This window comes from Globicephala melas, chromosome 15, assembly GCF_963455315.2.
Source record: "Globicephala melas chromosome 15, mGloMel1.2, whole genome shotgun sequence".
Taxonomy (NCBI): domain Eukaryota; kingdom Metazoa; phylum Chordata; class Mammalia; order Artiodactyla; family Delphinidae; genus Globicephala; species Globicephala melas.
Window position 1 is genome coordinate 28,417,163 of NC_083328.1, and position 27,825 is coordinate 28,444,987.

Consider the following 27,825-nt stretch of genomic DNA (forward strand, 5'->3'; position numbering starts at 1 on the left):
TTTTGTGCCTGCTTTGTGCCAGGCACTGTCTGAGCTGCAAATGTAGTGATGAACAAGTGAGAGCTTGTGTTTCATGGAGTTAAAATATGGAGATAGGGGACTTTCCTGGCAATCCAGCGGTTAAGACTCTGCACTTCCAATGCAGGGGGCGCAGGCTTGATCCCAGTCGGGGAACTAAGATCCCACGTGCTGCGCAGTGCACCAAAAAAAAGAAAAAAAATGTGGAGATAGACAACAAACAGGAAAATAAATAAACAAGATGTAGGGGGATGAGTAGTATCCCCCCAAAATTTGTGTCCACCCAGAAGCTCAGAATGTGGCCTTATTTGGAAATAGTGTCTGTACAGATGTCATTAATTAAGGATCTCAAGATGAAATCATCCTGGATTTAGAATGGGTCCTAAATCCACAGGGAAGAAGGCCCTGTGAACATGAAGTCAGGGACCAGAGTGATGTAGCCTTAAACCAAGGAATGCCTGGAGCCACCAAAAGCTAGGAAAGAGGCAAGGAAGGATTCTTCCCTAGAGCCTCCAGAGAGAGCACAGTCCTGCTGCAACCTGGATTTGGGGCTGCTAGCCTCCAGAACTGTGAGAATAAATTTCTGTTGTTTTAAGCCACCAAGTTTGTGATAATTTGTTATGGCAGCCCTAGGAAACAACATACAAGGTAATATTAGGTAATAAGTGCTACAAAGAGAAATAAAGACGGGTGATAAGATAGATATGAGAGCAGGGAGGGTGGGCATAACTATTTTAGAAGACAGAGAAGACCTCTCTGAGGAAATGACATTTGAACAGATACTTAGAGTGAAGCCTGTGTGCTATGATCCATCCCTGAGGAAATTTGGGGAAAGCCCTCCAGGAAGCAGGAGCAGTAAGTGCAAAGGTCCTGAGGGAGGAACAGGATGGGGGGTGCGGAGCAGAGAGGAGAGCGGTAGGAGATGAGGGCACGGAGGTGTCTTGTGACTGTGGTGTGTCCTGATTACACCTTTGATTTGTTGGGCAAATGAAGGAAAGAGGAATGCTGGCAGTTAGGTTCCTGTGGCTGTTCTATTCACCTGGCAGCCATCCAGGCATTTGGGAGGGACTGATGGAAACACTGCAGCTGGAACCTGCGGTTGGACCATCTTTACATGTTGGTGAGCATCAGAGTGAAGAGGGACAGCCTGCGTGCCAGCAGCCTTCCACTCCAACCTCAGCCCAGGGTCAGGCTGGCTCACGTGCTTGGCCTGCTCATCTGAAAGAGAACCTCAAAAGTAAGAGGCAGGGGCCAAGGTGTCTGCTTTGAACCAGCCCCTGGGTTTATTTGCAACCCAGCAAACAAGGGGTGTAGACCTATGTGAATATACATGTGTTTTGTTCCCCAAACTTCCCTTTTTCCAGATTTAAGAAAGAACTATGGAGGGAACTCTGAAATGTGTAATCATTTCTCAAATACAGCTTTGCCTGGAGAGACACTGAAACTTTGGGGAAATGATTGCAAAATTTATTTTACCTAAAGTGTAACCAGAGCCAGTTTAATAACTTTTAAATGATAATTTGCAATAGAAATAAACAGATAACTATCACTTCACGTTATTTCCTCTTTTTATTATTTTGAAATGTTAATTTTAAGTTATATCCTTAAACATGCCACTTTTCAAAATTTAATACAGACTCACAGTATTGTGAATATTTGAAAAATAGTACCTAAAATATACTTTGCCTGTTTCTTGTGTTTTATTTTATATATATATATATTTTTTTAATTAATTAATTTATTTTTGGCTGCATTGGGTCTTCGTTGTTGCACGTGGGCTTGGGCTTTGTCTAGTTGCGGAGAGTAAGGGCTACTCTTCATTGTGGTGCGCGGGCTTCTCATTGCAGTGGTTTATCTTGTTGCGGAGCACGAGCTCTAGGCGTGCAGGCTTCAGTAGCTGCGGCTTGCAGGCTGTAGAGCACGGGCTCAGTAGTTGTGGCACATGGGCTTAGTTGCTCCACGGCATGTGGGATCTTCCCGGGCCAGGGTTCGAACCCGTGTTCCCTGCATTGGCAGGCGGATTCTTAACCACTGCGCCACCCGGGAAACCCGTCTTGTTTTTCAAAGAGCTAGTATTTTATAATTTATACAACCTTTAATCCTCTCATATAGTTGTTTAATCTTATGATCTTCATTTCATTTCTTTGGCAATGAAAAGTAAAAATAATTTTACTTATGGGGTTGTTTGTATTGTTTGTGGAATTTCTTTGGTCAAACTACTTGGAAATTTTAGTACGAGGTCTTCTGAGGATACAGGCTCTTTCATAGAAGCTATGTAGCCCCTTGGAAAACTGTAGCAGTGGTGCCATCAGCAAGAATAAACCCTTACACTGTAGAAAGGTCCGTAAAGGACCCCTGCAAATGGTCTAACCTTTATTCATTTTTAAATGTTTAATCTGGGTTTCTCATGAAGACTTGGAATTCACATCGTTTTTACTTCCATTGATGTGTATTTACATAAACACATATGTAGTTGCATACATGCATGTAGAGAGATACATGTTTATGGGCCATATGTCTCCTCCTGTGAAGCCGCCTGAGATAACATGATGGGAGAAGAGGTTGAAACTCACCTCATTTAATTATTAGCCATGAAACATTTCTTAATATTTAGAACCAATTTATTCCATTTCGTTTAGGAGATTGGTCAGAATTGAAAGAAACTAATGAGTCTATTTTCTTTCTGTTACTTTTCATTTCTATCTTGTATCCAGTATTAACTAAGTGACTAAAATTTCTGAAGATCTTATCTTCCTTTGTTCATGGTAGAAAGGCTTATACACCATCATAGCCTGGGTTTGAAACCTTAAGAACCCAAACACTGTATAATTCTACATTGAGCCAATTCTGGATCAGCTTGTTGAAAACATTTTAAGGAGTTTAGCAAAAGAAAATCCTGTTTCGGGGCTTCCCTGGTGGCGCAGTGGTTGAGAGTCCACCTGCCGATGCAGGGGACACAGGTTCGTGCCCCGGTCCAGGAAGATCCCACATGCCGTGGAGCGGCTGGGCCCATGAGCCATGGCTGCTGAGCCTGCGCATCCGGAGCCTGTGCTCCGCCACGGGAGAGGCCACAACAGTGAGAGGCCTGCGTACCGCAAAAAAAAAAAAAAAAAAAAAGAAAAAAAGAAAATCCTGTTTCAATGACTACTTTCTGATTTCCTCAGTTGTTTGAGAAATTAGTTATTTGCTAGATTTTTTTAGATGTTAAGATTAAACATTCTGACTATCTCAGTTTCTACCAGAGTGAAAACCAATTGATCTATTTAAAATGGAATCTTACTAGAATTAACAGGTGATTTAGATTTGAAAGATAGTATAGCATATTCCACTACAATCAGAAATTTCCCCTTTTATACAACATACCAATTTTAAACTTTACCAACAGGTTAAATTTCTGTTGTACTTTTTGGATCTGACGTTGTCCCAATGATCAAATCAGCTCCAAAATTATTTATTAAAAACATAGTGCTGTGTGTTTTAGGGCTAGAAAGAACCCTTTACATTTGCCAAGTGCTTTATAGTTCATCAAGCTCATTCTTCTCAGTAACCCCATGATGAATGGTCCCCATTTGCCAGATGAGGAAACTGAGCTTCACATTGAAGCGTTCACTCCAGATCATTTAACTGTCAGACTTGAGCTTAGGTCTTCTGACTCCAAGCCCAGCACTCTTTCCTCAAGAATCTCACAGTTGGGCTTTTAAAACATATAGAACAAAACCAGACAGAACGAGTGCCCACAAGGCCTTCTAATAAGGAAGAAATTATTCTGCACAAGAAGGTAGAATGTGTCTGGTGAGGACAGTTAATTGGTTTGGCAGAATGGTGGGGTATTCTGTGCTAAGCTTAGAGAAATGGAATGAGCAGGTGGAAATTGGGGTGGAGGAGCGAGAGGGCTCTCAGCAGACTGACCTGACAAGAGAGGAGGGGTGCCATTGTGGAATGCTGGGTTCTGCGTGTGGTGGGGAAGAAGGAGCCCCTTAAAGGATGACCTTGAGCACCAGTGGAGCCAGTCAGAGGTAGCCTGATTTCCAGTAAGTGTGAAGGTGTGTTTGGAGTGAGGCGGGGAAGAGGTTGAGGAAGAAATGTAAGAAAGGTTACAGATCATTGACCTAGTTTGCCTGGAGTTGCTAAACAAAAGCAAGTGAGTGCTTGAACTTGACAGTGAGGTTTCAAACCAGGGATGTAGGAGAACTGTCCACAGAGGGTGGAAAGACCTGCTTAGGAAGTTTCAGCTCTGAATTGCCTCTGTAAAAGCTGCCCTGTTTGTTGTCTAAATGAAGGGAAAGGTCAGCCCTAACCGGCAACTTTTTTCAAAGCCTTATTAAAAAATGAAATGCAACAAATTGAATTTGTTAAATTATAATGGTATGTCTTTCTTGTTTTGAAATATTTCCCTTTACGCAGTGACCAATGATACCCCAGGCAACTAATTCTGCTCTTGTTCTGCAGCCTGGAGTACTCGGGTACTTTGAGTTCAGTGGCTCACCCCAGCCTCCTGGTTATTTGACCTTCTTCACTTCAGCGTTACATTCATTAAAGAAAGGTAAACATGATTCATATTAAGACATTAGTACTTGAACAGAAATGTTTGTATATTGATATTTTCTGTTAAATATGTTATCTTTATGATTATATATTTTAGTTTTCTTGATTCTTTTTCTCTGTATTTGTGTTAAATAATTACATTATTTTATGGTTCACTGGCAAATAAAATTTTGTGCTATTTCAAGTATAGCCTCTTAAATGTTTAGAGACTATTATTTTTTTAAATGTAGCTTGATCACACAGCATCTGCAATGATATATTTTGCACTTCAAATTTTATTATATCATAATCTCTTTTTTTGTGTGGCGTTACAAATTTTGGTCAAAGTTTTCAGTGGTTGTCTTGTCAGTTGGATGTATCATAATTTAGGAATACATTTTCTTCAAGAAGTATTTCTATAAGGATGAAAGTCATGTCACATTACAGGATAAGCCTACTGCCAGGTTCACTATTCTCAAATCCATATATATTTTTTTACTTAGCTAAATCATGTATTATTTGAGTGTCCTACTTTTTAAATTAAACATTTTTCATGTTGCCCATTTTTTCGTGTTGCTCCATGTTGTTTCTCTGCATCAGCCATGACCTTATGTCAGTTCTCTTCTAGATACTTTGATCTGCTCCTCATCTCCTTGTCACCACTCTGGTCCAAGCCCCTTTCCCACCCCTACCCTAGGCCAGTGGGCACTTAACTGGTATCCAGTCTCACCCCTCCTTCCTCACACTAGGGCCTTTGTGCTAGTCCTTCTCCCTGAAATGTGCCCTCTCCCTCCCCATTCCCCAGGGCCCAGCTGTCCCCTTGTCAAACCCCTATTCATCCTTCAGATTCCAGCTCAAATATCACATCCACAGTCTACCCCCCTGGAGAGAGATTTGTTGTTTTCTTTCATAGTATTCAACATAGTTTGTATTTATTGTGTTAGCCAAAATGTTCGTTCGGGTTTTTCCATAACATCTTACGGAAAAGCCTGAATGAACTTTTTGGCCCACCCAATATGTGTATAGTTATGAGATGATTTGTTTACTGTCTGTCTTCCCTGGGCTGGGAGATTTCTGAGGGTGGGGATTGTCTGTCTTCAGTTTAGTGTTCTTTCTCCAGCATCTGGCACATAGCAGGGGCTCAATCACTATTTGCCAAATGAGTGATCAGATTGATGGCCATGTCATCTTTCCCTCAGTAGGTCAGCCAAAAATATGTAGTCATCCTCCTATTACTGGATATTACATTGCTTCAATATTTTGGGGGGGTATTGTAATAGTATACTATTAATACGTCAAATAATTATACTACTGGCTATTTTAATATGTCCATTGTCTTAAGGTTTTATACATAGAGAATCTACTGTATTCATGCTTTTCATGCAGGGGACTCTGGGAGAGGAACTGAAGCTGTCACATTAGGTGTGTCTTCTGTCCACCTGAAAGACTTTGAGCTGCACAGCTTCAGGTGACTAAGAAGGCTCAGTGAGTCAGAGTTTGAATTTTGAAAACAAAGTACTATCAACTTAAATAAGCTTAAGCAGATAGATGTTCAAAAATCTTCTTAGAAAACTAAATGAAGTCCTTCGAAGATTATGTATAAAAGGGTAGCCTAGAGTCAGTCACTAAAATGATGACAGCATTCAAGTACTTGAGTTGGAGAAGCTATTTCAAGATTTGGAAGGATGTTTTGTTATCCAGTTGGCTTATATTGTGTGTTTATGATTCATCTTTTTCATTCAGAGGTTTCCAAAATTTTGCTTCTTTTTGGAAAAACCTTTCTAAGTATAAGATAGTAGCCTTTTTTCCTCCCTTTTTTTTTTTTAAAGTATAGTTGACTTACCCTTGTTTTTTTCTTTTTTTTTAAGCAAGGAAGGTAATAAATGGATAAAAACTACTTGAAGGTACAAAATGAACCTTTTGGTCAAATCACTAATTTTGACAAATGATTACATGAAATTTCTTCTCAGAATAAATCTAGCTCAATTTACCTGTACTACATTTCTTCACTCTCTTGTGATTCTGGTTGGGTCTTATAAAATCCTGCTGCATATGAACTTTGCAAGAACTGAGTTCATTCTAATTGATAATTTATACCCCATTTTTTTGGGTAAACTCCCACTTGAGCTTAATGAACCATTTTTAGAAGAAAAAGACAAATTTGGAAGGATTACCTAAAATAAATCTTGCCTTGAGCATCTGGGTTTTTTTCCCCTTTTCTTTCTCCCACCCTGGAGTCAAATGGTATTTTACTTATTATTAATAACCAGTGTTAAGTAAGAGAAACATGTGCAGATTTTTTTTTTAATGGGACAGTTTGGAATGTAAGTTCTAGGTCATTGTTGTGTTTCTATTGTTTACACAAATTGAGGCCTGAGGAACATTTGACACAACTTAACATTTGGTTATAGAGAGCTTAACTGAGGAAGTGTTTAGTCTGTTGTGGTAGAAAGCAGATATCCTGGTTCACCAAGCCACAAGCATATATAAAATACACATCTTTCCATTGCCTAAATTTTTTTTTTTAATTGCCTTAGAAATAGCCAGGATACTCTCTAACATTCGTTTCTTGAAGCTAGCTGGCCATCAGTCTACAGATATTTGGAGAAGGTACCATATATGAAGCATCCTGCCTGGGTGCTGTGGGGTTGCTGAGAGGGGACATCTCAGTTACCTGTGTCCTTTACCTATTGCTCTCCAACTTGGTGCTGATATGTCAGTTGATGTCGGCCCTCCTCTTAGGTGGTGTGGGCAGTAACCCTTTTGTTATATTTCTGTCCATTATTTTCCTAGCCATTTTACCTTTATCATTTTTTATTTAGCAGTTCTATATTTTCATGTAGTTAAATCTGTGGTTCTTTTTCTTGATTTATTTTCTTAAGAAAAATCTGGTCACTAATTAGTTCACTTCGTTTTGAATTTTAAAGTTATTTGGCACTTTATGCTGCCTGGATTTACTTTGGCTTAAAATACAGAACACAGTTGATTTTCCTCCCTTCTTATTGGCTAATCAATTAGCACCATTCACAAAATAATGCTTTCTTTATCCTTCATCTTGATGATGCCTGTTTTATCACAAAATATTTTCTAATATGTAATTGGGTCTATTTCTGTGTTTTCTCTTGGTCTAGATCCCTCTTTTTATATGAGTAAATATAATTTCATTTTTTACGTTGTAAGTAATTACCTGGTGAACTCTGGACTCAGTGTCCTCTAGTTCTGGTGTTTTATGGAATATTCTTTTATATCCATCTATGCATTTGGCTGAATTTGGGTTGGAATTTTATTAAATGTTTAAGTTGACTTAGAGGTAATTGACATGTTCATAAAACTTAACTTCCCTTTCTAGGATCACAGCATGATATTAATTTATTCAAACCTTCCTTTCAATTTTTTGTAAAAGGTCTTACACATCCCTCATTAATGGTTAATCCTTTTAAAGTGCTGAATGATTAACTGTGGGCTGGCAGTCTGTGTGTTTCAGGATCCTGGGGAAGCCCATCTCTGTACTTCTTCACTCTTCCCAGACTGCAGAGCCTGTTCTTCTTGGAGCCTTTCCACCTTTGATCTTGGCAGACAGGCCTAAAGAAAATTTGGTAGAGGGGTTGATATTTTTAAGTTGCTTACTTGATTTTCTTCCATCTTATGATTATTTCATTATTTACTGTAAAAATGTGTTCTGGTAAAATGTTATATTCTGTTATGATTCAGTGACTTTTTTTTTTTTTGCGGTACGCGGGCCTCTCACTGTTGTGGCCTCTCCCGTTGCGGAGCACAGGCTCCGGATGCACAGGCTCAGCGGCCATGGCTCACGGGCCCAGCCGCTCTGCGGCATGTGGGATCCTCCCGGGCCGGGGCACGAACCCGTGTCCCCTGCATCGGCAGGTGGACTCTCAACCACTACACCACCAGGGAAGCCCCAGTGACCTTTTAAAAGAGAAAATTTGCAACAAATTTTGTTCAAAAGGAATGCAGTGCCGCCTGGGGGACAAGCAGTGGCCTGGGATCTGGCAGTATCTGGTCCTTAGCCTTTGTCTACCCCTGGCAGGGTTATAAACTTGAACAAAACATTTAACTTTTCTGTGTTTGAGTTTCTCTGTCTGTAAAATTGGAGAGGGTGGAGGTAAGGGTAAATGCTTGTTTTACAAGGCCACATCATGTGTGAAGTATGTTGTGTGTGAATAAAGTAATAGTCTGAAAATCTGTAGCAGTTTAATGAGAAAGCCTTTGGCTGAAAGCACCTGAAGTAAGTACTGTGTCTGTTTTCTTAAAAGCATCTACACCAGATAGTATGTACCTTGACTGACTAGCAGACACAGGTCTTCCTCTTCCCTTTTCCTGGAGCACTCTATATCTGCTGTTTTTTGTGTAGTTGGCCCTCCGTATCCACAGGTTCTTTACTTTTGGATCCAGCCAATCCTGGATCGAAAATATTAGGGAAAAGAAAATTCCAGAAAGCTCCAAAAAGCAAAAATTGAATGTATCATGTACCTGGCAACTACTTCCATAGCATTATGTTGTAATTACAACTGTTTACTTAGCATTTACAGTCTATTAGTTGTTATAAGTAATCTAGAGGTGATTTAAAGTATACCAGAGGACGTGTATAGGTTACATGCAAATACTATGCCATTTTTTTTTCCTTTTTTTTTTTTTTTTTTTTTGCTGTACGCGGGCCTCTCACTGTTGTGGCCTCTCCCGTTGCGGAGCACAGGCTCAGCAGCCATGGCTCATGGGCCCAGCCGCTCCGCGGCATGTGGGATCTTCCCGGACCGGGGCACGAACCCGTGTCCCCTGCATCAGCAGGCAGACTCTCAAACACTGCGCCACCAGGGAAGCCCACTATGCCATTTTATATAAGGGACTTGAACATCCATGGATTTTGGTATCCAAGGGGAATGGGGGGCTGGAACCAATTCCCTGTGGACACCAAGGGATGACAGTACTGCATGGTGTTCTTGCTGTGGAACTGACTGCACATCTGTCCCACCAAAATTTGAGCTGATTTGTTCAGACAGTATTTATTGAGCGCCTTGAGGCCAAGGTTTTGTTGTCTTTCTCCTACATCTCTTAACAATTTAGCTAAAAGTTTGAATGAATGACTAGTTAAATGATACTTTACCTTGAAATTGCTCAGGTTGGAGTGATTTTGGCAGAGGGATGTTGAGTCATTTTGGATCCCCTCCCACCACCACCTCTCCTCATGCCTGGCCTTTCAGGTTCCATAGACCAGTGTGCAGGAATCACTCCCACTGGACTAGATGGAGTCCCTGCCTGGCTCATTCTCCTTACTCTTTTTTCTTGGCTTCTTGCCATCCCGACACTAGAGTTCTCATGGGTTGAATTGAAATTCACATGATACTTAAATGTCATCTTCAAAATACACTAAACTGTTAACTAAAGACATCGTTTCCACTCCCTTCATTCACCTTTAGGAATTCCTAAACATAGTTGACAGGGAACCTTGTGGCATTAGTTTTCTAAGGAACACCTTTGGAAAATACTGTTGTAATGAATTTTTTAGAGGAAGAAGTAATTCCAGTGTAGGGTCCCTCTACTCCACTAGGTGGCGTCTGATGGTGCTGTGATTTGCTGGTAGAATTGAGTCAGGGCACAAGAAGCTCCCTCCTCCATATCCTTTTTCACAAATAAAGCTTTTTTGGAGCACTTTTCTGTTAGTTTGTGAAACTTTGTACAACATCAAGAGGTCTGAAAAGTAGGATTTTCTTATCCTGAAAGTGACATTCTTAAAGTCATTGGAAAGACAAGGGATTGACTTCTTAGGCAAGGTTGACTCTGAAATTGCTTTATTTTCTCAGGTTCCTGGGTCTCACTCTTGGGAGTTTGGACCAAGCATTGGGTTTAACAATTCTCCGTGAATGAAACAGGTTCTAGGTCACTGGTTTTCCCACATAATCTCATTTGTTGTCACTGTACTCGCTTAAAGAGGGAAATCTTTTTCTAACTAGCTGCCTGTGTTCTGAGGCCCTCTGGGTGCTGATTAATACACATTAGAAATTCCATACCTTTTGTTCCCATACCTAAAATTGACTTTTTAATTATGTTGCTATTATTTTAGCAAGGATGTGATCATATTTCATAGGAAATGCCTTTATTCCTATTATGACATCTCTTAAGCCTTGTAAGTGCTGCTAGATAAGCACTAAGGCCAAAACCAGACATCCCCGCACTTTGAATTAGCTTCAGAAGCATGACTTATTAATTCAACAAACATTTGAGGATCCACTTTGTGCTACAGCCGTAAAGAGGAGTAAAACTTGTTCCTCACCATCGGGGTGCCACCAGCTAGTGTGGCCAACAGGTGGGCTTACCCACAATGTGAGTGCAGTGACACGTCTGTGACAGGCTTCGTCGGAGCACGGAGGTAGGGCGTCCGGATCAGTTCAGGGAAGACTGGAGGTGGGGAGGATTTCCCAGGAGAATGAGGGGTCAGCCTTCAGGTAAGTGTGTAAGAAACGGGAGAGTGGAAGATAGGCGGTGTTGAGAAGAGCAAAAGGAGTGCGGAGAGCTCAGAACTAAATTTAGTGCCCATTTGTAGAAACTTTGATTCCTTGAACCCGTGTATTTGAAAAATTACACCATCTTTACTTTCTAATTGTCTTGTGGTATTTTCTACCTTTTTAAAGGTGTCCTGTTTTAGTAGTGTGTATGTGTGTGTTTTGATTTTTGATCCTATTTCTTCAAGGTTTTTGGGGGGTTTTGGTTTTTTTGTTTTGTTTAAGCTGAAATGAGACTCCTAGACAAAGAACCAAAAACACTAAAATCTTAGAAACCTCTCAGGGATCACCTTCTATAATAAAGTCACAAACTTATAGTGAAACGACTCGACTCGGTGCAGACAAACCCCGTTCTGGTCTCCACTTGACCACTTGTTATGTAACACTGAGCGTGATAAGCTGATACTGGACGGAGGGCTTTACCTGGATGATCCAGTCTTCAGTGCCACTCTTTGAAGTAGAAACTGTTATTATCTCAGTGTTACTGTCTCAGGTGAGGAAGCTGAGGCTTGGAGGAGGTTGTTAACAGAATCCAGGACGCTGTGAGGCAGAACAGTGGCTCCCCAGAGATGTCCACATTCTAATCCCCAGGACCTGTGAATATGTTACATTACATGGCAAGAGAAAATTGAGGTTGCCTATGGATTTGGGTTGCTAATCAGCTGACATTGAGAAAGGGAGATTATCCTGGATTATCTGAGTAGGCCCAGTGTAATCAGAACGATTCTTAAAAGTGGCATTGAGAGGCAAAGAATATTGTCAGAGTGATGCAGTATGAGAAGGACTTGTCCGGCCATTACTGGTTTTGAAACGGAAAGGGCCACAAGCCAATGCAGGTAGCCTCAAGCCAAGGAATGCAGGTAGCCTCTAAATGGTAGGAAAGGCAAGGAGATGCATTCTCCCCTAGAGCCTCCAGAAGGAACATTACCTGCTGTACCTTGATTTTAGCCCAATGAGGCCCATTTTGGACTTCGACCTCCAGAACTGTAAGATAAATTTATGTTTTTTTAAACTACTAAGTTAGTGGTAATTTGTTACAGCAGAAATAGCAACTTGATATAGTCCGTACCAGTAAATGAGGAGTGAGATAGGAATCCAGGACCACATCACTCCATCTGCCTCTGTAATCTCCGGAGGTGGGACAGGTGGCACAATATGGTGATTCCTACCTCCTGGTCTTTGCCCATGATACTGCTTAAAATGCAATGCCTTGCCCTAGTTATTATCTGCCTTCCTAATTTTTCAAGGCCTAACTGAAGTCCTCTGGGATTTGTAAATATTGCCCAGCCAGCATGATGTCTGGCACACTGTGGACATCAAGTGGAGATTTCCATCCACTGGCTCCCTTCTTGGAACTCCTGTTGCACTCGTTGGCTGTGTCTCCCACTTAGCAACCAACGTTGTTTTCTGATTTTCCCTTAGACTTTAGTAGTATCTTCCTAACAAGTAGGCAGAAACTGACTGTCCTGATCAGTCATGTTAGTGGCAGCTGTCCTGTGTGACCACAGCTCACCAGTCACCCCTTCTCACTGGTCTTCAGGTTCCCCATCTGCAGGATAAGGGAACTTTGCCCCAGTTGCCTCTAAAGGAAACTTCAGCTTGAAAATGCATTGGCCCTTGGCCTGTTTTTTTTTAGACCTGGGAGCTAAGAATTGTTTTTATATTTGTAAAGAGTTATTTAAAAAAGAAGAATATGTGACACCTATGCTAGACCCTAAGAGCAGCATAAGAGGGGATGGAGGAGGGATTTCTAAGCAGATGTGTTTCTTTTGTGAAGTCTTTGCCTCCCTGAGGGTTTTTGTTTTTTTTTTTTAAAAAGGAATTTAATTGAAATACACACAAGGGACATATTTGAATTGATCATTTTAATATTATGCTCTGGTTAAATGAGAACAATGGTGTGAGGGTGTTAAGTTTACTGTCATGTCAGTATATAGAACAGTGCATATTTCTATAGTTTATGTTCCCCTAAAATGATGTATTTGGAACTATATTTTTCTTGCCCTCCTCTCTAACTCACAAGAAAGAGAAAAATCACAGCTAAGGAGTTAAATGTTTACTTAGAGTTTAGCGGTATTGTGGCATGTACCAGAATGTGCATATTGTATCTCTGGTGCCCATATGCCAGAGTTTTTTTCTAGATAATTGCTTTGTGCTTTATATTAAGAATTTTGAGGGAGTTCCCTGGTGGTCTGGTGGTCAGGATTCAGTGCTTTCACTGCTGTGGCCCGGGTTCAATCCCTGGTTGGGGAACTGAGATCCTACAAGGCATGTGGCGCAGCCAAAAATAGAAAAAAGAAAAGAGAATTTTGACAGTATACAAATCTCAGTCAGATTTCTGTGGAAAAAAATGCAAGCAATAGCTATAGTTCATACATTGAAAACAAACATTTCTATAAACTACTGCATTTCTTTGAAGATTTTTTCATTTTAATGAATGTATTTAAAGTGTGTGAAATCATCTAGCGAATGATGATGAATCACCATGTAAATGCTGAGTAATCTTGGAGGGGCTGTTGTTATTCCTTCTTATATAATCCTGTCGTTTTCCTTTTTCTTCCTTGTCCAAAACCTTGTAAAGAAGAGTGGGAAAGCAGAAGTTAATAAAAATGGCAGAGTATAGAGTAAAATGAGAATCGTTGCCAGGGTGGAAGGTACCACAATACAGGTTTGCCTTTGGGGGTGTCACTACTTCCCAGAGTAAAGAAGTGAGAGAGGGCTTCCCTGGTGGCGCAGTGGTTGAGAGTCCGCCTGCCGATGCAGGGGACACGGGTTTGTGCCCCGGTCCGGGAGGATCCCACATGCCACGGAGCGGCTGGGCCCGTGAGCCATGGCCACTGAGCCTGCGCGTCCGGAGCCTGTGCTCCGCAACAGGAGAGGCCACAACAGTGAGAGGCCCGCATACCGCAAAAAAAAAAAAAAAAAAAGAAGTGAGAGAATTTTTCCCAGGGAGTAAATAACTTAGCCATGTAGATTAAAAGCCATGTGACTTAACCCAGTGGTATTCAGTTTTGAAGTATTTCATGGTTTATTTGTTAGCAGTTTCCTTTATCAGTATTTTTCTTGACCTGATATTCCATTTTGTCCTATGATCCCTGAGAGATTAGCTCACATGAAAGCCTCCTGGAGAGCAGATGGCCATTCCTGATGTAAAAATTTCCATGTTGTTCAGTTCCAGCATTTCTGCTCATTATTTCATTGTATCCTTGGGTACCTTACTTTGTAGGACACCAAGTGCTGTTTACTCTAGCCCTCTGAGAGAGAATTAATTTCAGAAGCTCGGCAGTTTATACCCAGAGTCACAAGGTTTAGAGTCCCACCTTTTCCTTTCCGAAGGAGAGAGTGGGACACATTCTTTAAAATAATCATTCTCTGCTCTTAAAAATAATCATTCACGAAAAAATCTTTGTCTTATGTTTCCTTCCCAGATAATTGTCCATTATTAAGATTTACTGGCTAATGGGCTTATTATCTTAGCCTAATCTTCTTCCTGAGTTACATGAATCTTGCTTTTTCATCATTGCCACCTTGGCACAGTCCAGTAGAACTATAAGATGAACGATGGAGGTATTTAAAAATTTCCTGGTGGCTGTGTTAAAATTTAAGAAGAAATAGGTAAAATTAATTTAATAATTTATATTTTATTTAACCCAGTGTACCCAAATTATTAGCATTTCAACATGTAATCAGCATAAAAACTATTGAGATATTTAACTTTTTTTTTTTTGAACCAAGTCTTTTATACTTAACAGCCCCATCTCAATTCAGCTGCTAAATGTTCATTGGACATACTTGATCTGTATTTAGAGTTCATAAAATTTACAGTTGAAAAAGTGATTTATATACCAAATATTTATATTGTTTCATTTTACTTATTTTATTGAAATATAGTTGATTTACAATATTATATTAGCTTCAGGTTACATACCCATGTTGTCTTAAACATACTTAAACATTTTCTGATAACTGAATTGAGTATCACTTTTAAATTAAATTAATTAAAATCAAATAAAGTTAAAATTTAGTCCCTCGGTTGCTCATATTTCAAGTGCTCATTAGCCACATATGGTTAGTGGCTACGACATAGGACAGTGCACTCAGGGCCTAGGCCTCATTATCCAAGTATCCTGGGGAAAACAGTTATTTCCTAAGATACTGAGTCTCCTTCCTGCAGGCACATCCTTGAGTTAATGCTTCAGAGTGTCCTCCTGGTAGTCTTGGTAATCTGGTAGTTGCTGAGTGCGAATTGTGTAGCTTTGCTTCTGGCAGGACGCTTTATTATTAACTTTAAAGCACAGTTAAAAATATATTAGTAGAAAATAATCTGAAATAAATATATATATACATATGTACATATCTGAATCACTTTGCTATACACTTGAAACATACAATATTGTAAATCAACTGTACTTCAATAAAAAGAAAAAACTATTCTCTTTGCTAACAGAAGAAACGAATTCTTGTTCTTTCTGGAATGTTTGAGAATTTTAATATTTTGCCTCACTGAGGTCTTGCCTCAGAATGTGTTTGCTTTACCTTAATACTGAACTGAAGTTTTAATATTAAAAATTGAATTTAAAGCAGTGGTTTTAAGCAAAATGAAGTAGTCTGATATTAAAACATTAGGCAGTGGCCAAAAACAAAAAACCTGAATGCACACCAGAAAGGTCACAAGTGAGCCAGATGAATCTGAATGGAAACCAGATGGAATTTCAGATCTTTCCATTCTCGATGCATCCTTGGTGGTTGCCATGAGGTAAATGGTGACAGTGGCGTGTCGAAGGTACAAGAAGGTCAGCGGAAGCTCCACCTATGGGGGCGTGGGAAGCAGGGGTAGAGCATTCTGTTAGTGGCAGAAAAGAACCCTAGTCTCATAAAAGATAGCAAAGGGTAAACCTACAATACATGCTAAAAGTAGACAATGTTTAATGGATCAAAGAAAGGCTGTTTGTTACTCAAAGCACACAGACAGCGAATCAGCATGATAGTATTCATTCTGCTCACCCCACGTCTCATGGGGAGCCTAGTGGTGGCTGTGTGTGCAGTGGGTTGCCTTGTAGCTGAGGGACACAGGGCCAAGGACTCAGCACCTTTTGTAGCAGGCAGCAGTCTTCATGCTGTGGTCACCTTGACCTACTTAGTGTCTATGTGACCTGCTACAGAAACTGCTCAGTAACTACTGCCTTCACCCAGGTGTTCTTTCAAGATGTTGTTACATCTTGCAGGTGTCTTTCTGACACCTTGCACTGGATGGTTAATAGAGACTATAACTGGCCAGTTACCTGGCTAACAGTTTATTGAGATTTTTTTTTTTCTTTATTATGTTGAGGTAGGTTTCCTCTTTGCCCACTTTCTGGAGAATTTTTATCATAAATGGGTGTTGAATTTTGTCAAAAGCTTTTTCTGCATCTATTGAGATGATCATATGGTTTTTGTTCTTCAATTTGTTAATATGGTTTATCACATTGACTGATTTGCATATATTGAAGAGTCCTTGCATCCCTGGATAAATCCCACTTGATCATGGTGTATGATCTTTTAGTATGTTGTTGGATTCTGTTTGCTAGTATTTTGTTGAGGATTTTTGCATCTATATTCATCAGTGATATTGGTTTGTAATTTTCTTTTTTTGTAGTATCTTTGTCTGGCTTTGGTATCAGGGTGATGGTGGCCTCGTAGAATGATTTTGGGAGTGTTCCTTCCTCTGCAGTTTTTTGGAAGAGTTTGAGAAGGATGGGTGTTAGCTCTTCTCTAAATGTTTGATAGAATTCACCTGTGAAGCCATCTGGTCCTGGACTTTTGTTTGTTGGAAGATTTTTTATCACAGTTTCAATTTCATTACTTATGATTGGTCTGTTCATATATTCTATTTTTTCCTGGTTCAGTCTTGGAAGGTTCTACCTTTCTAAGAATTTGTCCATTTCTTCCAGGTTGTCCATTTTATTGGCATAGAGTTGCTTGTAGTAGTCTCTTAGGATGCTTTGTTTTTCTGTGGTGTCTGTTGTAACTTCTCCTTTTTCATTTCTAATTTTATTGATTTGAGTCTTCTCCTCCTCGATGAGTCTGGCTAATGGTTTATCAATTTTGTTTATCTTCTCAAAGAACCAACTTTTAGTTTTATTGATCTTTGCTATTGTTTTCTTTGTTTCTATTTCATTTAGTTCTGCTCTGATCTTTATGATTTCTTTCCTTTTGCTAACTTTGGGTTTTGTTTGTTCTTCTTTCTCTAGTTCCTTTAGGTGCAAGGTTAGATTGTTTATTTGAGATTTTTTTGTTTCTTGAGGTAGGCTTGTATTGCTATAAACTTCCCTCTTAGAACTGCTTTTGCTGCATCCCATAGGTTTTGGGTCGTCGTGTCTCCATTGTCATTTGTCTCTAGGTATTTTTTGATTTCTTCAGTGATCTCTTGGTTATTTAGTAACGTATTGTTTAGCCTCCATGTGTTTGTTTTTTATGTTTTTTTCCCTGTAATTCACTTCTAGTCTCATAGCATTGTGGTCAGAAAAGATGCTTGATATGATTTCAGTTTTCTTAAATTTACTGAGGCTTGATTTGTGACCCAAGATGTGATCTATCCTGGAGAATGTTCCGTGTGCACTTGAGAAGAAAGTGTAATCTACTGTTTTTGGATGGAATGTCCTATAAATATCAATTAAATCTATCGGGTCTATTGTGTCATTTAAATCTTGTCTTTCCTTGTTAATTTTCTGTTTGGATGATCTGTCCATTGGTGTAACTGAGGTGTTATTAAAGTCCCCCACTAGTATTGTGTTACTGTCGATTTCCTCTTTTATAGCTGTTAGCAGTTGCCTTATGTATTGAAGTGCGCCTATGTTGGGGGCATATATATTTGTAATTGTTATATCTTCTTCTTGGATTGATCCCTTGATCATTATGTAGTGTCCTCCCTTGTCTCTTGTAACATTCTTTATTTTAAAGTATTTTATCGGGTATGAGTATTGCTACCCCAGCTTTCTTTTGATTGCCATTTGCATGGAATATCTTTTCCCATCCCCTCACTTTGAGTCTGTATGTGCCCCTAGGTCTGAAGTGCGTCTCTTGTAGACAGCATATATATGGGTCTTGTTTTTGTATCCATTCAGAAAGCCTGTGTCTTTTGGTTGGAGGATTTAATCCATACATGTTTAAGGTAATTATCGATATGTATGTTCCTATGACCATTTTCTTAAATGTTTTGGGTTTGTTTTTGTAGGTCCTTTTCTTCTCTTGTTTCCCACTTAGAGAGGTTCCTTTAGCACTTGTTGTAGAGCTGTTTTGGTGGTGCTGAACTCTCTTAGCTTTCGCTTGTCTGTAAAGCTTTTGATTTCTCCATCGAATCTGAATGAGATCCTTGCAGGGTGGAGTAATCTTGGTTGTAGGTTCTTCCCTTTCATCACTTTAAGTATATCATGCCACTCCCTTCTGGCTTGTAGAGTTTCTGCTGAGAAAACAGCTGTTAACCTTATGGGAGTTCCCTTGTATGTTATTTGCCATTTTTCCCTTGCTGCTTTCAGTAATGTTTCTTTGTCTTTAATTTTTGCCAGTTTGATTACTGCGTGTCTCGGCATGTTTCTCCTTGGGTTTATCCTGTATGGGACTCTCTACACTTCCTGGATTTCCTTTCCCATGTTAGGGAAGTTTTCGACTATAATCTCTTCAAATATTTTCTTGGGTCCTTTCTTCTCCTTCTGGGACCCCTATAATGCGAATGTTTTTGCGTTTAATGTTGTCCCAGGGGTCTCTTAGGCTGTCTTCATTTCTTTTCATTCTTTTTTCTTTATTCTGTTCTGCAGCAGTGAATTCCACCATTCTGTCTTCCAGGTCACTTATCCGTTCTTCTGCCTGTTATTCTGCTATTGATTTCTTCTAGTGTAGTTTTCATTTCAGTTATTGTATTGTTTATCTCTGTTTGTTTGTTTTTTAATTCTTCTAGATCTTTGTTAAACATTTCTTGCATCTTCTTGATATTTGCCTCCATTCTTTTTCCGAGGTCCTGGATCATCTTTACTATCATTATTCTGAATTATTTTTCTGGAAGATTGCCTATCTCTACTTCATTAAGTTGTTTTTCTGGGGTTTTATCTTGTTCCTTCATCTGGTACATAGCCCTCTGCCTTTTCATCTTGTCTGTCTTTCTGTGAATGTGGTTTTTGTTCCACAGGCTGCAGGATTGTAGTTCTTCTGCTGTCTGTACTGTGGTGGATGAGGCTATCTAAGAGACTTGTGCAAGTTTGGAAATTTTATTATTATTTTATTGATTTATTATTATTTTTTGTGGTACGCGGGCCTCTCACTGTTGTGGCCTCTCCTGTTGCGGAGAACAGGCTCCGGACGCGCAGGCTCAGTGGCCATGGCTCATGGGCCTAGCCTGCTCCGCGGCATGTGGGATCTTCCTGGACCGGGGCATGAACCCATGTCCCCTGCATCTCCAGGCAGACTCTCAACCACTGCGCCACCAGGGAAGCCCATATTATTATTATTATTAACTGAATAGGATCATGCCATTGTGTTGGACCATTGTTGGGGGAGGGGAGAGCATGATTCTGAATTTATTTTTAATTATTAACACATTCAAAGACCTTAATTAAAGTATTAAAGCTTCATTCATTTTAGGACAAAATTACTCATTTTATAAATGACAAAAGCCCCTATTGTAGAAAGCCCTGGAGCCCTGCTTAACAGAATGTTCTGGATATGGAGATGAGAAGTTTTACTTTCTTGTGTCATTTTGACACTGTAAACTTTCTCTGCTAATTCATGTACTCCTTGTACACATGGGACTGCAAACTTAAGCTGCTTCTTCCAGCAAGATTTCCACTGTATGCAGGAACTTTAAAAATGTGTGATTTTTGTAAATTTCTCTGTAAAAAATAAAATTTTGAAATTATAACATGTTTGGGCATGTTAGAATCTGCTCTGTGCAGGCGGCTGTCCATTCTTTTTTTTTTTTTTTTTTTTTGCAGTACACGGGCCTCTCACTGTTGTGGCCTCTCCCACTGCACAGCACGGGCTCCGGACGTGCAGGCTCAGCGGCCATGGCTCACGGGCCCAGCTGCTCTGCGGCATGTGGGATCTTCCCGGACTGGGGCACGAGCCTGCGTCCTCTACATCGGCAGGTGGACTCTCAACCACTGCGCCACCAGGGAAGCCCTGTCCATTCTTATTAATGCAGTTAAACAGGTTTTTGAATGAACCCTTTCAACTTTTAAGTCAAGCTGTCACTACTTATTCCTCTGCTCCAATAAATCACGTTGGTGACTTTGGCGGACTATCAAATGAGTTTCCTACTGGCTGCTTTTCCTTCACTCCTCTCTTTATTGATGCCAGTCTACCAAAATTCAGCCCTCTCCTGGAGAGTGGTGTCTTTGCTTCTACCAATTCATATCCTCTCTTGGGTCCTGCTTTTTCTTCTGACAGCTTTGGAATCTGAACTTATATGTTATGCCTTTTTTTTTTTTTTTTTTTTTCGGTATGCAGGCCTCTCACTGTTGTGGCCTCTCCCGTTGCGGAGCACAGGCTCTGGACGCGCAGGCTCAGCGGCCATGGCTCACGAGCCCAGCTGCTCCGCGGCATGTGGGATCTTCCCGGACCGGGGCACGAATCCGTGTCCCCTGCATCGGCAGGTGGACTCTCAACCACTGTGCCACCAGGGAAACCCTATGCCATTTTTTTAAATTTAAATTTTGAACTAATTTTATGCTTGCAGAAAAGTTGGAAGAATAGAACAGGGAGTTTCCTAACGTCCTGCCTTCACTTAGCTTCCCCCATTGTTAACATATTATTTAACCATTTGTTAGGGTGCTTTTGCCAAAACTAAGAAATTAACATTGGTGCAGGATTATTAACTAAACTGCAGACGTTATTGAATTTTGCCAGTGTTTTCACTAATGACTGTTTTCTGTTCCAGGATCTGATCTGGGATCCTACATCACATTTAATTAGTCTCCTCCTATAACAATTCCTCACTCTTTCCTTGTCTTTCATGATATTGACACTTTTGAAAAATACTGGTTGTTTATTTTGTTGCTCAAATTGTTCTGGCTTTGGCCATTAGGAGCATCTTAGGTTGGCGCCTGTGTCCTTTGAACATATCCCCCTCCTTTTATGAGCACATCTTTCGTTCTGACTTGACAAGATGTTTCAGGCTCATCTTGTACTTCCTTTGCCCCAGCTCTGGGATCAGCCTCTTCTCCAATAAGCCCTGGTTTCTTTTTATTGGAGAGTGACATTTAGAAACCCAGATCTGGGTACAAGATATGCTCTTCAGTATTAGGTGTCATTACTTCTAGGCCCTTTCAGCAGAAAGAGCTAGGACATATATGTATTTATACCCACACACATGCATGCCTCCATAGTTCTATATCTGTTATCTGTGTCATAAGTCATAAGGTTATACAAAAGTTCATAAGTTTATACTAATTTTTTCTGATTCCAGTTTAACACCGCAGAGTTTATTTCAGATTTCCCCTCTTCGTATGTAACTTTTCTCCTGCCCTGAGAAGCCTGGCTCTCATCGTCTTTAGTTTTACAGTATTCAGTCAAGATACCGTTTGCTGTTCTCTTCTGGTTCAGTTCTTTCTCCCCACTCCCCACCCCTTCACTGAGGTGTGATGCATTTGCAGTACAGCTAGGTTGGTTTGTTAGTGCTTGTGTTCCCCACTGGATCCCCACACATGCTGGTTGGTATCATGATTTTAGTTTTTGCGTGTGTGAAGGCTGTGAGCTTTGCCGTGGTTCTGATACTCAGAGGAAGGTCAGGCTGCCTCACCCCTGTTCTCCAGTTCCCATTACCCACCCCCCCCCTTTGCCACCCACCCTGTAAGTAAGCCATTTCCGTCATTTCTGGTTTATTCTTTTTTTTCTTTAATATTTATTTATTTACTTATTTTTATTTGGCTGTGCCAGGTCTTACAATTGTGATGCACGGGATCTTCGTTGCGGCACGCGAGATCCAGTTCCCCGATCAGGGATTGAACCCGGGCCCCCTGCATTGGGAGCGTGGAGTCTTAGCCACTGTGCCACCAGGGAAGCCCCATTTCTGATTTCCTCTTCTTGTGTTTCTTTGGTTTTGTGCCATTTTAAACTCATCAGGTTTGTGCTAGATTGTCCAGCCGCTGTTAGGGACACGGTCACTCTCACCTCATCCTCAACAGCCACTCCTCCTCTGAGAGGAAGATGCCGCCACTGCTGGAAGATGGGCCATGTGGTTAAGCTAGAAACTTCGTGTGTTTAGCACCTACATATTTTAACTACTTAGATATCAGTTGGTAGCATTTAAAGTTTAACTGATATTTTATTTAACGTTTGCTAATAAAGCAGAAAGGGGATAGGAAAGAATGCACCTTTTCCTACACTGTCTTATCCACCTCCTTTAATACTAGATATTTTAGTCAGTTCTTAATCACACAAATATTACATTAAATATACTCCTTGGGGGGGAAAAAGAAAGCTTCACACCTAAGGATAAAGTCCCCTTTGATCTCCATCCCCCAACACGAAACAATTTTTATTATCCTTTCAGATTCTGTATACATTTCTAAACATACGTGCCTGAAGGGGAAAACATTTTATGTGTGACGCTTTTTTCCACGTAAAAGGTGTACTTTATCTTTCTTCAGCTTGCTTTTTTTCTCATATGTGTCTTAGAAAATCTATTCATGTTGTATAGATAGCCCTGCCCCACTGTTTTTAACAGCTGCAGAGTACTTCTTGGTGACTGTCCTTGCTTGTCTCTTGGTGCACATGTGTAGACACTAAGAAGTGGAGCTGTGGGGCTGCAGGCTGTGTCCCTGTCCCACTGTGGTCACTACAGCAGATGCTCTCCCAAGCGGCTGCCATTTTACCCTTTCCACCAGCTTTGCATCAGAGTACTCGTTTCTCTGCTGGTCATCAATATTTGATATTTCCTGTGTCTCAAATTTTGGGCATTTTGAAGGTGAAAAGTGGCATTTTGTTCTCATTTGCTTTCCTCTGAAATAGTGAGGTTGAGTGTATTTTTAGCCTTTTATATTTCTTTTTCTGTGATTTGACCATTTTTAACTGCTTTCTTTTTCTTACTAATTTATATGAGTTACTATATATGCTAGATTGATTCATTTAACTAATATTTATTAATCAAGAGGTCAATATGCAGATGCCCAGACACTGCTTTAGGTGCTGGGGTAACAGCAATAAACAAGGTTTCTAATTTCACAGAACTTAAGAGGAAGTTAGACCAAAGAAAATCTAAATAAATCAGTAGGATTATGTACCAGTTAATAAGTGCTATTAAAAAATTAGAGTAGGGCTTCCCTGGTGGCGCAGTGGTTGGGAGTCCACCTGCCGATGCAGGGGACACGGGTTCGTGCCCCGGTCCGGGAAGATCCCACATGCCGCGGAGTGGCTGGGCCCGTGAGCCATGGCCACTGAGCCTGCGCGTCCAGAGCCTGTGCTCTGCAGCGGGAGAGGCCACAACAGTGAGAGGCCCGCGTACCACAACAACAACAAAAAAAATTAGAGTAATGGTAGAGAGAGGACCTGAGTCAGGAGGGAGCCCCAGTTTCCCCTTCCAGACCATCCTCTGAGTGTTTTCCCAGAGGCGGGTGGTCAGGGAGGGCTTCTCAGAGAAGGTGGGGTCAGAGCTGAGATCTGAATGATGAGAAGGAATTGGCCGTGGAAGTGTCCAGACAGAACAGCATGTGCCTGGGCTTCCAGGTGGGGCTAGTGAGTCGGGGGGACACGGACGGACACAGTGCAAGTGCTTGTCAGAGACAGGTGCACAGGAGTAGACATGAGGTCTGTTTCAGGAGGTTGTTTCTTCGGCTTCTCCTTTTCTGTCTAGGCTAGGTGCCCAAAAAGAGCTTTGCTCTGGGGAATTTGTGCATCAGGATTTGATCACTGGGTTTTGTGGTTGTTTTAAGGCATAGGCTTTTTCTTTTTAATAAAGGAAAATTTTCTGTTTCAGATTACCTAGGAACAGTACGATTTGGGGTTATCACAAATAAACATCTTGCGAAACTGGTATCCTTAGTACACTCTGGAAGTGTGTATTTACATAGACATTTCAACACATCACTTGTAAGTATTTTGAAATCACGTTTATATTAGCGCAGTGGTTCTAAACCTTGTTTGGATCACAGACTTCTTTGAGAATTGGATAAAATCTATGGATACTCTCTCTAGGGGAGTGCACATGATTTTATATTGCAAACTGAGAGTCCCTACAGCCCCTCTGTAGAGCCCATGCCCCTGGTTTAGAACTCATGCATTAGAGGGCTCTTGGATTTAACATCTAGAAATTCTGTTTATATTCTTAGATTTTGATACAGCCTTGTTAGTTTTCCTTCTTGGATGAAATTGCAGCTACTCTGTTGGAGAAGTGTTACTCTGGGCCCATGTTCTCAGAGGTTAAGCTTCCTTTGGGCAATGTTCTTTCTTCATTTGTTCCATTTATCAAGAGTAATGATGTGACATGCTTTTCTCCTTTAGCTGATGAAATGGATTTTGAAGTTCTTGTCAAGTCACAGTGAGAAGTTGTTGGCTTTCCGCCCCAGAGAGCCTCGTTTTCCATTGTTGTCTTTGTTCCCTGATTTTATTTGCTTTCTGGTGGACCAGCCCCAACTCAGCTATTTCTGAGCTTTTGACCTGTATCCTGCTTAGTGCTGTGCTTCTGCTCTGTTTATTGCTACTTCCTCAGTCTCAGCACTGAGTTTATTTTTCTTCAGTATTTTCTCTCTCTGACTTCATTGATGGTGTCAGTGACTTACAGGTCGAGTGAAGACCAGATCTCCCGTACCCAGTGTGCCCAGCCCTTTAATCCCACGCTCCCCTCGGCTCAGTGTGCAGACCTCATGCTGTTAGACCCTCCTGGGGGGCGCCCTCAGTGCCAGTCACCCTGGCTTCTGCATATCTCTGTATCCCAGATGGCTTTACTTCTCGCAGTTTATATTCCCAAAGTCAAATGTATTTCTGTGTTTTCCAGATAGAAATGTTGATTATGTTTTTTCAGACTCCCACCATCCCACTTTGGGAATCACTGCTGTGATGGTTTCTCCGACCACCCACCCACTCTCCTTGTTTCTCTGTCTAAGCTTCTTTTGACTTCATCTGCCTTTGCTATCCTTTTCCTTCATCCTTCCTTTATAGCATGCTATACAACCAACATATATCATGTTTATGTATAGTAAAGGGTACTGAGGAAGAAATTTAAAATAGACGGAGAAAAGAAGGTAGGACTGAGAATGATACTGAAAAAGATATTGGGTTTACTGCATCAGTTCCATACTTTTTAAGGTTGGTTGGTTGGTGTAGCAGCAGAATTCCTTTTAGCAAATGAAATAATACTGGGATACCAGTATTTTTAAAAAATAAAAGCAGTAGACATCTTTGTTGTAAGCCAATTTAAACCTGTATTTTGGGGAGTGTAAAATACCTCATTTTGTGGAACTCTCCAAAGCATTCTGTGGGGAGTTTTGTTTGAAACCCAGTGATTTATATCACTGGAATTTCAAAAATAATTTTATGTTGACGTACTCTTGATTATTATAGGAAAACAAAGCAAAAAATCTAAGTGTATCTCTCCTTCATTCTGTACACATAAAATGTGACCCGTGGCCTTGTACAAGTTCTAGGTTACTCATGGATTCATGCAAATATTTGTTGAGTTCCCGCTCTGTGCCAGGTGTTCTGGTCACTGGGGGTACATGTGAGCAAGGCAGATCCAAACTTCTGCCCAAACAGAGGGTCCCCAGGGACCAAGTTAAACATGATTTTACCAAGGTAAAAATTATCCTTGACTCCATCATTTCTGTTCCCTTAGAGCTCCCCTTGCGCAGGGTGGTAGAGGTCATTGTTGCCAGCAGCAGGCAAGGAGGCTTATTTGTTGATAGACGAGTCTGTCTAAAGGGAAAAAGATGAACCACATGATATGCAAGTCACCTCTTACAGCTGCTTTTGCTTTTCCGAGCTGCTTGTGAGGAAGCGCTCTGTCTGGAGAAGTAGAGCCAGGGTTTAGCTGCACAGGCAGGGACAGGTCGTGTCACTGCTCTGAGCCTCATTTTCCTCACCTGTGAAGTGTGGGGTTGAGGACGGGGCTGAGGATGTGCTTTGATCCTGCCCTGCCTTTTATCCTCTGTGCGTTTGTCCTTCCCAGGTCTTTCCCAGGGAGGTCATCAACTACACAGCTGAGAACATCTATAAGTGGGCCTTAGAAAACCGAGAGATGCTCCTTCGATGGCTGCGGCCCCACGGCGGCAAGAGTCTCCTGCTGAACAATGAACTGAAGAAGGGACCAGCACTTTTTGTATTTATACCTTTTAATCCCTTAGCCGAAAGTCATCCTTTAATAGATGAGGTAAGAGTCATAATGGTAAAAGGTGTCTCATAAGGAGTCGGAGAAACTCATTAACTTAGCCTTTTCTCATTCCGCGATCAGAGTAGTTTCCCCTAGCCGCCGAGCGGCCGCCAGGAGCAGCTGCTGCGTTTCTGTGGCGTTACTTCTTTCTCCTGTAAGTGAGCAGGAGAGCCCGTGCCTTGGGTAGGACTCACCACAGCCTCTCTGGCCACATTACTGACAGCTGCTCAGGTCTGCTGAGTCGGAGGGGACAGGGAAGGCAAACTGTGCCTCTCTGGAAAAGGACCAGATGGCTCTCTTCCTGCGGTGATGGATGCCCGGGAGAGGGGCAGAGGGGATGGTAGGGTTTAGTGTGGCAGGGTTTAGTGTGGCCTTTGGGATTCTGTTGTCACGGGGGTTTGATCAGACTGTTGGCCCTGGCCACTCTCAGCCCAGCAGCCAGCAGCAGTGGTGGTGACCTTGGGATCCCATGTTTTTCTAAACCTTGCATGTCTCACAGAGCAGTTTTCGGAGACAACCGCCATCAGGAGTCAGCCCCTCCCTGCTGCCTTTTCTGCTTCATCTGGTGCATTCACTGTCTCTGGGTGTGAGTTTATTTTATACATGGGATTGTTCGAGGCACTTAGAGCAATAACAATCAGCCGAGAACGCCTGGGATTGCTAAATTGGATTTACTGGGAGTTTTATTTTTTCCTTCCCTCAAGGATCCCTTAATTGGCCCAAACCAATTTCAGACAGCCAGTGAATCACTGGCCAGGCTGCCTAGATGCGGCCTCTCCCAAGCCCTCCACATGAGCCTGATGGCCTGCTTTCCTGAGGGAGCGGGGAGGCAGGATTCTCCTTTCCTGAGGGAGCCGGGAGGCCAGGCCAGACCCTCACTTGGCTGCTCTGGAGCCTCTTTGTTGCAGTTAGTATCCCTGCTGGGGGCCTTCTGAGTGAGCGCTGCTCCCATGGCTTAGAGGGGGAAAGGAGAGAAGGTGAAATAGCTTTGTTTTTTCTCTGATTAGGGAGGACTTGAAGTAATAAGACTTAATTTCTTTAGAAAATCTTCACTACACAGTTATTTTATGAACTAAGACACTCTAGTATTAAGAGCCCTTAAAGCTCTTTGTAGGAAAGGTGGGGTTTTCAACCAAGGTATTAGCCATGGTTGTGGATTTTTACTTTAACTTTTAAAGTTTCCTCATGGAGAATTCTGTCTTGTCTGGGCATGTCGGGGTTCTGGGTTGTGTGGTATTTTGTGACTGGAGCCCAGTTTCTCTGGGGGGTTGTGCTTGGATTTAGACACCTGGTGGGAGACACGTGCTTTCCAACTCTTTGTTTCTGGGTGAGTGTCTCCCCCATCTCCCTGTACTCCTCTGTCTTTGTTTATCAAGGTTTTGCCCACAGCTCCTTTCCTCCAGGCTCTCAGTGTCCCTGTGAGCTGAAGAGAGT

General features: G+C 41.3%; 1 protein-coding gene across 6 annotated transcripts in view; it reads left to right on the forward strand.

The window, feature by feature from the left end:
- Positions 1-27,825, forward strand: part of TXNDC11 (thioredoxin domain containing 11) — a 67,326-nt gene that overhangs the window by 21,039 nt on the left and 18,462 nt on the right. For 5 of the 6 annotated variants that reach the window (XM_030883968.3, XM_030883966.3, XM_060284105.2 and 2 more), the window contains 3 exons: positions 4,468-4,561; positions 24,004-24,116; positions 26,191-26,391. In XM_030883968.3, the coding sequence (XP_030739828.1) occupies positions 4,468-4,561; positions 24,004-24,116; positions 26,191-26,391 (408 nt within the window). The remainder of the gene's footprint in view (positions 1-4,467; positions 4,562-24,003; positions 24,117-26,190; positions 26,392-27,825) is intronic. The other variant, XM_060284107.2, reaches the window with a different exon arrangement.